Source organism: Haliotis cracherodii, unplaced genomic scaffold (assembly GCF_022045235.1).
Source record: "Haliotis cracherodii isolate W230 unplaced genomic scaffold, xgHalCrac1.p SCAF_8, whole genome shotgun sequence".
Classification (NCBI taxonomy): Eukaryota; Metazoa; Mollusca; class Gastropoda; order Lepetellida; family Haliotidae; genus Haliotis; species Haliotis cracherodii.
In genome coordinates, this window is record NW_027266341.1 from 35,601,462 (window position 1) to 35,613,917 (window position 12,456).

General features: G+C 39.6%; 1 protein-coding gene across 1 annotated transcript in view; it reads left to right on the forward strand.

The window, feature by feature from the left end:
- The window catches only part of LOC139449611 (E3 ubiquitin-protein ligase HERC2-like), a 147,877-nt gene that overhangs the window by 22,208 nt on the left and 113,213 nt on the right, over positions 1 to 12,456 (forward strand). Inside the window, exon 3 of the mRNA XM_071231085.1 lies at positions 11,936 to 12,053. Within this exon, the coding sequence (XP_071087186.1) occupies positions 11,936 to 12,053 (118 nt within the window). The remainder of the gene's footprint in view (positions 1 to 11,935; positions 12,054 to 12,456) is intronic.

A 12,456-nucleotide genomic window follows, 5' to 3' on the forward strand; every position in this document is an offset into this window, starting at 1 on the left:
ATATCGGAGATATGATTATTGAAATCAATTTGCAAAAATGTTACGATATTAGAGGGTTTCTAGCATGAAATGCAAACCACCTTCAATAACGCAATTCAGGTAAGTTCAAGAAAATTAACAAATTTTGTGTTCGCTTTGGTCTTAACCTTGGTATGATTGAAAACACCAGGATATTTTTATATAGAATTGTGTAGTTTTCTATCAGGAATAAATGTGCAAAATATTTCTTCAATTGGCCCTTGTTTAATGAGGCACCGACTGTTTGAAATCACCCACCCTCTTTAGAGCGCCTTATGCTAAAATTAATCCAGCAGGCAGGGGTAAGAAGTGTGAAAATAATTCAGCAGGCTAAAGGTTAACAACAAAAAACTACTACTACTACTACTACTACTACTTTAGCTGGAATATTGCTGAGTTCGGCTGAACAACAAACAAACAAACTACAACTACTACTACCATTGCACAAGGTTAGCCATTACACTTATCTCGGTAAATTGTTCCTGCAGCTACATCAACTACTACAACCGCATGGTTGTCGCTCCCTGATGAAATACACCGACAACAGGTACTTCTGTTGCCTTAGTGGTGTACTTACTCTGTAGAAACATGCAGTTATCGGGACAGGAGTTTCTGATAAACATTGTGTAATAACAAACCTCCAGCCCAATGTTTATCTGTGTGTTCTACTACTGAGGCTGACTGATCCAGCAATTCTGAAAATGTACGTATCATCAGCAGGGTTGTAAACCATTTCCCAAGCTGATGTATACTGGGCTCAATTTAGCAATCTCATTAAAATCAGATCTTAGTTCTTGCTATCACTAAACAAAGATCTGAGGACATCCCATTACGGGTAGTGTCAGAAAGACCTCTCATCCGACCAATCAAAGGGTCGCTTACCAGATCATGAAAGTGACAGTCGGAATATGTTTCCTAATCATGCAAACTCGAAAACGTTAACATGGTGTATTCCGAAAGACAGTTACGGCCCGTATGACTGATTCCGTAAAAATTATCGTCTATCTCTCGCTTCCGTGAGATAAACATTTGAACGGAGGAGCTGTTGCACAGTACGTGGGAAGCACTGCCATACAATCTCAACCATATATTAGACATTCTTGAATGTTTGTTTGTTCAGTTTTCAACATTTTATTTGAGCATGTTGAGAACTTTGTCAACATTTTTTTCAAGCGTAGTCTGAAATGGAAGTCGCCAGGTTGAAACAAGTGCCATAAAGCTCGAGAAAGCTGCTCTCTAATTGGTTCTTGTTAGTTGTTTCAGTGGTTGGTCAAAGTTCGCGAAAGGTCGATTTGACGTGACCCGTAATGGGATGTCTTAAGATCTTTGTTTAGCGGCAGCGAGAACTTGAGAATCTGATTTTAATGAGATTGCTCAATTTTGTGAGTGTAAAACAAATACAGTAAACTATGGTTATAACAAACTCAAAGGAACCACAAATTTTAGTTCGTAATAACCGTAGTATTTTATAAGCATATATACAGTATATATACAGCAAATGGCCGGGACCAAAAAACAAGTTCATTATATCCGTCAGTTTGTTATAAACGTGTTCGTTATTAACGTAGTTTACTTTTTTCAAAATTGTGTCTGTCTGGCGCTTACCTTTTCACACAACAACACTCTTTGAACACACTTCTTACCTTAGCCTAACTCCAAGGCTGTACTGAAAGAAAAGTCCATGGATGTGTAGTAATTCTATCCTCCTAATAGACAAGTCTAGATCTAAGGACTTATAAGTCTCTTATAGGGACAACTTGTCCTTTTTATTTACTTAATCTAGAAATTATGATTTAATCTAATAATGATCGCCTTAGAGACTTGTGCAAGTCTATCCATACCTTTGAGGCTCATTTACCAACTGCATCATTAATCTTGGTGTGTGTCATTTGTGTAATTTACATTTTACAGCAATATGTCATTAATTAATCGGCATTAGCCCGGACTAGTACAAGCAGACTCACACACACACGTGCATGCACGTCACTATTTAAGTGCAATAATCATGGACGAGACGTTAAACACCTCACCTCACCATTAATTAAGGTGACACAGGCAGCAGACCAGCCTAAGTTTCAACTTTGATAAATTTATGGGAGCAACCTGTTTTTGTCTGGTGCAACTGGATTTTCATGTACACATGCACCTAGAGCAAGTTAATATCAAGTTCCTCAAATCAAGCCCTGTGTAATCCCAGTGGCTATTGGAATGGTTGGTGTTTGTACAGAGGTATTTTTCCTGATGCCGTGTTTAAAATTTAAAGGGTCCTTGGGTCCTTGAGATTGCCTGCTATGATATTTGAATCAAGGGACCCCCTATTTTTTTTTTCTTTTAGCTTTCAGGCTATGACAAGGACCCCTTGACCATGTTGACTTTCAAGCTTAATTTCGAACATGGGGCTGTGTTTGATTTTCAAAGGTGGGATCTGCCACGGTAATCAGTCTGGTAATATAGCACTCACTAGCCTTGCTCCAAGTCTTTACTGAATGATAGGTCCATGGATGTATAGTTATTCTATCTGCATAATAAGCAAGTCTAGTTAATAAACAGTAGGTGTGTTTTATAGCTACCACTTGTTATTATTATCTATATAATCTAGGAATTATGATTTAAGCTAATAATCATTTCCTTAGAGACTTTGCAAGTCTACGCACTCACTCACTCTCTGCTGTGTTTGTTACTATTGAAACATTATTGCTGGAGGGCCACTGCCTGGGTGAGACCTACCACCTGTACACAAAGGTGGTACATCTCGTCCCCCAGCATGTGAAGGTGAACGTGTTGATACCAAGACGTGGGTGATATCAAGAATCAGTGGCCCTGTGTACAGATGGAGGATCGGCCAGTGTTTATTTGGGCTGGCTACAAGCATAGGTCATTACATGCATGCCCTCATACCAGGCGTATAGCAGGGTACAGCCAGCATCACCAGCATCACCAGCATCACACACAGTATCCAGCACAGTTGTTAGGAAAAGAGTGTAGAGGAAGAGTCAATGCCCCAAGTCCCTGGCAAAAGGCCTGCTTCCCCAAGGATATGTGACTGGGATTTTATCGAAAAACATTATTTGTCCCAAAATATTTTGATAATTTAATTATTCATCAGATAATTTTATTTTTTTTCCCAAAATAAGGGGGAAAAAAGAAGAAATTGTATGACTTAAAAGTGACATTGTTGCAATGTGTAATATAAAAAAGTTTTGATAAAAAAAATGTAGCTGTAGCTGAAAAAAATATCTAATCTCAATACAAAATCCATGGCTCCCCTCCCTGAATAGACCCGTGAAGGTTCCGGGGTAGAATAGGTCTTCAGCAACCCATGCTTGCCGTAAAAGGTGACTTTGCTTGTCGTAAAAGGCGACTAACGGGATCAGGTGGTCAGGCTCACTGACTTGGTTGATGCATGTCATTGATCCCAATTGTGCAGATTGATGCTCATAATATTAATCACTGGATTGTCTGGTCCAAACTCGATTATTTACAGACCGCCGTCATATAGCTGGAATATTGCTGAGTTAAACAACAAACAAACAAACAAAAAACTCCCCAAATATCAAATGGTCGGTCTCTTAGGTATTATATAGCTGAATATTAATCAGTGTTAAACCAACCCACCATGATCTATGTTCCATCTAAAAGGTGACAATCTGTTAAATAACAAAATATTGACCTCTGTTAAACCAATCCCCGATGACTATGGTCTTTCTTCAGTCAATAAGCTGACATGGTGTGATATGACTGATAATTAAACAGTGTTAAACCCACAGTATGTCTGAGTCTGGGGAGTGGCATGTAGTGGACTGTCTGCTGGGGGAGGGAGGCAAGTCCTGGGGTAGTGGCAGATATGCCATTCATGTGCAACCTTGCTGTGCTGGGAAGCAGGGGGAACATTAGAGGGGCTAAAAACGGGTTTGACGCATGTCTAGTGTGCAGGGGTTCCTCACAAACAGAGGAGAGGTCCTTCCCTAAATGTTAGATGGTGTGAACTATAGTGTTGGCAAATAGCAAGGCTGTTTCTACCACTGGTGCTTGTGTTGGATTCTGGTTGATCAAGCTGAAGCAGAATCAAGGAGTTCTTGTGAGCATTAGTTTGATGGCAGTGAGATATTGGTGGTTTGGATATTGCTTTAAGTTTCAAAGTGTAATCATTGTATTATTATTTTGGTGATTATCATGATGATAATGATAGTGATGATGACGATGACTACAGTGAATAGTGATGATGATGATGATGATGATGATGATGACTACAGTGATGATTACAGTGATGATGATGACTCTACAGTGGTGATGATGATGATGACTCTACAGTGATGATGATGATGATGATGATGATGATGATGATGATGATTGGATGATAATGATTATGATGATGGGTTGTAGTGGAGGTCCAGCGGTGTAAGGTACTGTAATTCACTGTGCGAAGTTGCTTCCTTTTGATGCTCCAGGATCTGCTGTCTACAACCTTCATTACTTTTTAACTAACACCTCATTGTTCACTTACTGTAATGATATAAAATGCCAAATCAACAATAGTTGAAAGTGTCAACTATAGTGTAGATGTCTTTATGAAGGTAATGATACCCTGACACACACCTAGAGTAAATGTATGAAATATGATCAAACATGCTTGGTCCATTTTTTAGCAACAGGAGTCCCTGGTCCCATATTTCATGTTTTGTTGCCAGGATGACACTAGCCTTGCTCCAAGGCTATACTGAAAGATAAGTCCATGGATGTGTAATAATTCTATCCTCATAGTAGGCAAGTCTAGATAAGCGGACAGAACTTATAGGGATTACTTTTTCTTATTTATACCATGTAGAAATTATGATTTAAATGAATAATTATTGCTTTAGAGACTTGTGCAAGTCTAGGACGGCACGTACCAGGTTAGGAACCCAAGATGTTATTCCATTGTTCAAATCAGCGCCATCAGTTGCTATGGTAACATTTCTTCTTACCAAAGACAGAGATTTTATTCTTGTTGTTGTGAAACTGGAGATTTTTGTGGCATGTCTGAAGTTATCGCCAGTTGATAAGACTTGCAGAGTGTTATTGTGGGACTTGTGTCTTGTGGACAGGAGCACGGAGGCCAAGTGACTTCTTGAAAAAGCTGGTTTTTTTAGTTTTAGTATTGTTCTACATTATAAATGATAAAGGAATTGTAATAGTTTTGTCCATTGCGTGACATGTTCAAGTAGTTTCCAGTTATCATGGTTTTCATGGCCTTTTATCATCAGCAGGTTATTAAACATGCTTGGAATACTGATAGGTTAACATGTTTCTGCATGTGTATAGACGAGACCACTCAGATCCAATGTTTAATTGTTGAAAATCGTTAATCCGTGTCTCAAGGTTAAATTGACTATTTCAACGCTTAAACATCGGATCTGAACATGCTGAGTGGTGTAACCCATTGAGATCATGTCTAACCTTCATTCAAAGAACCCTCACACCTTAAGTGTTTCATAACCGTATATAAAAACATATTCCAGAACTCTATCATGTCTATGCTAACTGTGAGAACACGGTGTGAGTTGCGTGAGGTGCATGTGGAATATGTTGTCTGTGCTTCTGGCACGTGCATCTCGCTGTTTGGCGACTCGGGTTATGAAATACACATCCGAGGCAAATATACAGATCACATTGGATAAGTTGGAGCACACTTATAAATCACATAAATGTTATTTGCCCATAGTGATGAACAATCATAGCTCTTATCGCTTATCGAGAAAAGAATATTTCTAACGAAAAAGCAACAAAATCACACATACGTTTATCATGTTTATCGGTTTAAATCCCGCTGGCAACACACATTTTGGGTGAAATTGTTCATTCATCAAGGTGAAGTAAAGATGGAAACAGAATTCCATCAATACCAAGTGGTGTTTAACTAATGATTCAGTTAGTTAATGTACGGTCAAAGACAAAGGAGCCATAGTTAAAGACAATTAGTGATGGTATCCGACTCAGTGAAGACGTCTGGATTAACAAATTTGGGTGGGTGGTCGGAGTTGGTGACATGGTTGATTGAGTGTCGTATTACTCCAACACTGGGACATTGCTCATAATGTCGACCACTGTTTTTGTGTGGCCCTCCTAGATTTACATCTGCAATATTGCTGACCATGCTGACTGCAATGTAAAAAACAACAACAAACAATTTTCAAAATGTTCAATAATCGATGATGGTTTGAACTTTCAACATTAGATTTTGCTGCAGGTGAATATTCATCTTGTCAAACAAACCTAATATGTATACAATATAAAATACAGTGTCTTTGGATTGAAAGTAATGCAGTTGGAGTACATTGAGCTTGGTCCTCCACCCAGCCAGGTCTCCTGCAGGCAGGCAGCCACTAATGCGATTGGCATCTGTCGACATGTGTTTGGGTGACTTTTAGCCTCTGGTTAAATCAGCCTAGTAGTCTCCAGCTGTTCTAGGCAGGGGAGAGTTACTGTGTAGTGTACATCTCACATCTGTAGTGAGTAAGGACGGAGGTGCTCCACTCTACTTTGAAGTGGGGGATGTGCTGGAGACTGATGCTGAGCTGTTTGTAGAAACAGCAGTAGATAATGATAGTGTTTTCACAGGATTTCATTAAGCAATTCTTCTTTAGGCTTTAACTGTGCAGGTGTCATTGTTAGACATGGTTTCTGTAGTGTATCTGCTCTTGGTGAGCATTGGGAACTTTTGCACTAGTCTGCCTCCGTCGCCTAGTGGAAACAGCGTTTTTCTAAAGAACGAACGGTCTGAGGTTTGATCCCGGACGTGTCATACCAAAAGATGTTAAAATATGGTACTTGTTGTTTCCCTGCCTGGTGCTCTGCATTAAGGGGATAAGACAAGGACTTGTCGAGTGTGTCTTTGTACTTTGTCGGAGTCGGGTATCATTTTTTTGCTGCGTCTTTGTATCTGAGTGGGCTATCACTATTAAACAGGGCATTAGTCTGGACTGGTACAAGCAGCCACACGCACACGCACACGCACATGCGCACGCGCACACGCACACGCACACACACACACATGCAGATTGCTATATAAGTGCAATAGTCTTGAATGTGATGTTGAGCCACATTTCACCTCACCTCACCACACCACCTCTTCTAGACTGCTTACAATGTCAATCACTGGATTGTCTGGTTCAGATTATTTACAGCTGCAATATTGCCGAGTGTGACATGAAATGACAAATAACTCTATTGAAATCAAATGCACTGTACACATTTTGATCATGACAATGACTACGTGTACATCTCTTCTCTGAGACTGAAGCCCATTTAGTCTACTGGTCCAGAGAGCCCTGCTTTTAATAAAGAATTAAACGAGGAGGGAGAATCAATCTAATGATAAACAACAACCACAAGTCATATATATTTCATATATCATATATCAACATTATTTACAGCCTCATTAAGGATTTACAAACTTTAATACTGTATTTAAATAATGATGACTCCCTGAATGCACTCCTATCTCGGCAATGTCGAGAAGACCATGAATATTTTCACAAACATCAAAGTTGTGACATGTATAAGAACTGGGTACTAATGTACTGAGTGGAACAGCTCATTACCAACTCAACAATAGCATCATCCAATTTACGATGTCATCAAATTGCAAGCGTATGTTCGAATCTTCAGAAATGTCGTCATGAAAGAACAATGTTTTATCGTGAAATAAACTTGTTCTTCGTTGTTCTTTGCAATTTATCATGTAACCATCTTATGACAGTCAACATAATGTAGTCAGTCGACACAGCTGAGAGATGTAACCACTGACATAACATTAATGTCTGCCAATGCCATTGCCATCGATGCCTTCATATGTATGGAGAACATGTGTCTGTCATGTGATGCCAAGAACAGGCTGGTTGTTGACAGCATAGCCAATCGCTGACGACAAGGGACATCGGTATGCAGTGTTGCATGGCAGTATTTGGCATGGAGGCGCCAATCACTGTACGCAGTGGGGACATCAGCCAGCAAGGGTACATGTGCAAACATGACGAATTGACAACATGTGTCTTGTATATCGTTGGTGCTGTTATGTTAATTGATTGGTTAGTTATAAATAGTTTCCCTTCTTCTTGTTGTGAAGAATGGGTATTAATCAGACTGTAAGCAGTAGGGCCTCTTATAGCAATGGAGGCACTAACAAGTGGTTTATGGTGCTGCAAGTTCCTGTTTAGAGTTATGCACCTTTCTGGTTCCAGGATCTGCTGATTGTGGACTAGAATCCGAGATTAGAATCCTTGCTCTACCTGGACAATATACATGTGTTTTCCAAAAGTTGTAAATGTCTGTGACTTGTGAAATAACTGAAATAATGTTCAGTATGTTCAAAATTGACTGACGACAAAATCAAAATCGCCTATGGACATTGACCTTGATGATTGATCAGTTAACCATACAGTTTCAGTGATGAGAAAAGTGTTTTTTGTTCAGCAATTTACCTGTCATGGTGGCATCTTGAAAATGAAGAATTTTAATTCCAACTATAGAATATGGCACCCTTGAAAATCCGGGTTAGAATAGGTCTTCAGCAACACATGCTTGTTTTAAGAGGTCCCCGGGATCGCATGGTCAGGCTTGATGACTTGGTTGATGCATGTCTTCGTATCCCAATTGCATGGCTCGATGCTCATGATATCAATCACTGGATTGTCTGGTCCAGACTCGATTATTTACAGACCTCCGTCATATAGCTGAGTGCAGCGTTAAACAACAAACTAAAAGACAATCAAACAAAACTGAACATGTTTTTTCACATACTTGGCCACTGAAATGCATTATAAATGCTTCTGCATGCCTTCTGTACTGGTGTCGTCCGTATGCGCTTTAATGATTCACGGCTACTGTTGTCTTTTCGTCAAAAAGAAAGTTTCCATGTATATTCAGATTTATTTATGACTTTCTTTAGGTGAGTTTGCATAAAATGGGCTTAAGTGAGAACAGGTCTCAATTGCTCTAATTGAATTCTAATACAAAGTAATGGAAACTGCCCCCTCAAAAAAAACCACACAAATTCACCATCAACATGAAACCAATCATGTGTAGTGTTCATGGAATAATATTCTTACAATTTAAATTCATTGTAAAAACACGTTCTTTGACATGCAGTACTAATAATTACTGATCGTGTTGTTTGGTAGTAATAAACCCACTGTGACCAACGATCAATAAAAGACTTTTTCTTGTTCAATAGCCTAGTGGTTTAAGCTTTCGCTCGTCAAGCCGAAGACCCGGGTTCGATTCCCGACATGTGTGAAGCCAATTTGTGGTGTCCACCGCCGTGATATTGCTGGAATATTGGTAAAAGCGGCGTAAAACCATACTCACTCCACTGCCGGTGAACTACAGAGCATCATGACTCTACTTTTACCATGTTTCCCTGGAGAATGTAGCAAAATTCACAGAACCTATTCCGTGTTCAGGTTACGAACATAGACCTCACATCATCATCGCTTAATGACTTCATGTTTTTCTGTTCATCCATCATCAATGCCATAGATAGAAACTGAAGTCCATTTCAGCACAACATTCATCGTGGCTGTAGAGACTCTCCGCTAGTTCTCGACATGCCAGCCATTCTGATCACTCCACAACCCATTTTCTGCTAATTGCTGGATATAAACAAATGGAGGGGAAGTTTGAAACGCCTGCTGTATATTTAGACTGTTAAATGCATAGGGGGTGCAGTAGGAATTGTTGTGTGTGTTCATGAGAAAGGCGGCAGTTATTTGAGTAAACGATCTTCCTGCAATGTTTGGGCTACATAAACACTGTAGTGAGAGCTGGCAGTTGGACTGATAGTGATAGCAGGGACATTCAACTGACTGTTCTCCACTTCATCTTGATACAGAAAAATGAAAGCAATCAAATTAGGTTTATGTGAAAGTATATTTTCTGATTCAAGGATAATGGTATGAAGAGGTTTATCAAGAAGTGTATCTAGGCATTGGGCTTAATGCTTTGAGGTAACATTATTAATATTGCCATTCATTGCCAATTTTTTTTTATCTTCTTGCTTCAACTTGGCATCGTTTTTAGTAGATATTGATGTCGGCATATGGGGATTCCAGATCATAAAAGACCCTTCAGTACCTCATGCTTGTCAGAGTCAACTAAGATTGGGTTAAGTATGTTTGGCCCAAAAAATAAAGTAGGCTTATTATATTTCTGGCCTTTTAGTGAAAAATTACATGATGACCCTCCTTTTTCTTTTGGGACAATTCCACCAACACTGACCTGAACGGTACAATCTCTGTATTGTGAGGAAAGACCTAGTCGCCTCGGGTATTAAAATGATGTTTTCTCATTGGTTCATAAAAGCCTAAAGTGCACATGACAAACACAAGAGGTGTTATAATCTTTACCCCAGTTTTGGAAACAACTGTTGACATGCAAGTCTATAATAGTGGGCAATCTAGATTACTGCAGTATGAAGATAGTCTCTGGGCTCCTTTTTATTATATTTCATAACTATAATAAAACGACTGTTTTTATCTGTAAAAAATGTTCAGAGACTAGAGACGACCCCACCCATGCCTCTAACACAACATGTGAGGCGGGCTCAGAGAAGCCACATATGCACTATTATCCTTGCCTTGCTCAGTAAGTCTGTGAACCATGCAGTGATAATCCCGATGTATTACTGGGGAATGGTATTGGCAATCCCCTGATTGCCACAATTATGTATGGTACATGGAGTATCAGGAATCACTGAGCTTATAACCTGACTGGGTTCTGTCTATTAGTGACAGTTGTTCCCCTTGTCTCTCTGAGTGACTGCAGCGTGTGGTGGAAGCAGTATTCTTGCCACAGATAACCACAGGAATGCCGGTTTTATTTCTGGGAATACATACAAAAAGATACAGTTTTGGAAACAACTGTTGCAGATGTAATAAAGATAAGATAAGATAGACTTCATTATCTTGAGAGAATTGTTTCTTTGAACATCTCAGCAACAAAATACACAAAAACATGATTAATATAAAACATAATAGATATATCTCACATTGTATTTGCTAACATTTTGTACAATACAGTCAAGTCTCATTGGCTTTATCCAACACTAATGTTGGGAACCGATTAAATCAGTGCTATTTAGACCCATTAATCCGACGGTCTCGCACTCCGATTCCGACACACCTAATTTGCAACGAATTACCGAAATCACTCATTAATCAATCTCATTAATCCGACACAGTGATCAGCGAAGTCCTTGGTCATCTGCTCGCGAGTACACAGCCGTGTTTTGATGCCAGACAAATTGGCTGGTAGCTGCATATTACAACGGCTGCAGAGATAAACTTGCTTAACAATAAACAATTAATGCTTTGAATAAAGAAAACAGCCTGTTTGTTGATGTTTGAGTTTGAACCTGTGTATTCATGTTTGAGTTTGTATGAATGTGTTATGTTTAGACATTTTGAGATAAAGCTACATTGTTCAGTGTTTTGTTTGTTTGTTGTTTAACGCCACACTCAGCAATATTCCAGCTATATGACAGTGGTCTGGACCAGACAAGCCAGTGATTGATATAATGAGCATCTATCCATACCAAGACATGCATCAACCTAGTCAGCGAGCCTGACCACCTGATCCCATTAGTCACCTCTACGACAAGCATGGGTTGCTGAAGACCTATTCTATCCCAGGTCTTCACGGGTAGAAATTGTTCCTGATCTCAGCGTTATGGGCACTAGTCCTATCGTCTGTTGCCAAACTGCCCAATCTTGTGGAGTAGTAGAAATTTACCATTTGAATGGTTTTGCTATATGTTATCATTTTAAGGACTAGTGGACTAAAAATGTTAGTTTCTACCACTAGATCTCTTTGATGAAGACTTATGACATATTTCTGTCCAGACTGTCATCAGTCATGTCATGTTTCCTGTGTGTGTTTTCAGAGTGCCTTCAGTCGTGAAGGTCTAAGTCGCCTGTGGAACGAGCTGGTCAAAGATGGAGAAGTGTCAGTGCGTGGCAGCGACAGCCTCTACAACAGTACAGGGGCCATAGCCAAGAAAGGTAGGACATCGAAGACTCAGCTGATGCGTTTCGAGTTTTTATTTTGTTTGTTTGTTGTTTAATGATGCACTCATCAATGTTTAAGCTATATGATGGCAGTCTCTAAATAATCGAGTCCTGACCAGACAATCCAGTGATTGACATCATGAGCATAGATCTTATGATGGCAGTCTCTAAATAATCGAGTCCTGACCAGACAATCCAGTGATTGACATCATGAGCATAGATCTACGCAATTGGGATACAATGACGTGCATCAACCAAGTCAGCGAGCCTGACCACCTGATCCCGTTAGTCGCCTCTTACAGCAAGCATGGGGTGCTGAAGACCTATCCTCTATCCGGATCTTCATGTTTGGTGCCATGTCCTCTATTGTTACTGAAACAGATACAATTAACAAATT